The following is a 270-nucleotide window of genomic DNA, read 5'->3' as shown; positions in this document are numbered from 1 at the left end:
CGCACCGGGAGGATGGGGTCAGCCTCCGCGGGAGCCACTCGCTCGTGCCAAACCAGGTCCCGGTCCCCCAGCTGCCCGTCCAGTCTGCCACGTCCCCGGATTTGAACCCGCCCCAGGACCCGTACAGGGGTGAGTACCACCTGCCTGGGAAGCCCGTCCCGGGACGCAGCATTCCCAAACACACGGCCCAGACGGCTGTGACCCGGGCTGGAGGGATGAGGCGTCTGTGCTTCTGGTCAGAGGGGTGGTGGAGACTGTAACGCGGGGCAG

The 270-nt window shown here is 68.5% G+C and overlaps 1 protein-coding gene across 1 annotated transcript in view; it reads left to right on the top strand.

The window, feature by feature from the left end:
• Positions 1–5: 5 nt before the first annotated feature.
• Positions 6–270, top strand: part of TCF4 (transcription factor 4) — a gene marked incomplete at its 5' end in the record, with an annotated part of 4,583 nt that continues 4,318 nt past the window's right edge. Inside the window, one exon of the mRNA XM_010287903.1 lies at positions 6–129. Within this exon, the coding sequence (XP_010286205.1) occupies positions 6–129 (124 nt within the window). The remainder of the gene's footprint in view (positions 130–270) is intronic.

This window comes from Phaethon lepturus, unplaced genomic scaffold (genome assembly GCF_000687285.1).
Source record: "Phaethon lepturus isolate BGI_N335 unplaced genomic scaffold, ASM68728v1 scaffold43085, whole genome shotgun sequence".
Lineage (NCBI taxonomy): Eukaryota > Metazoa > Chordata > Aves > Phaethontiformes > Phaethontidae > Phaethon > Phaethon lepturus.
This window is presented reverse-complemented; position numbering and strand designations above follow the sequence as displayed.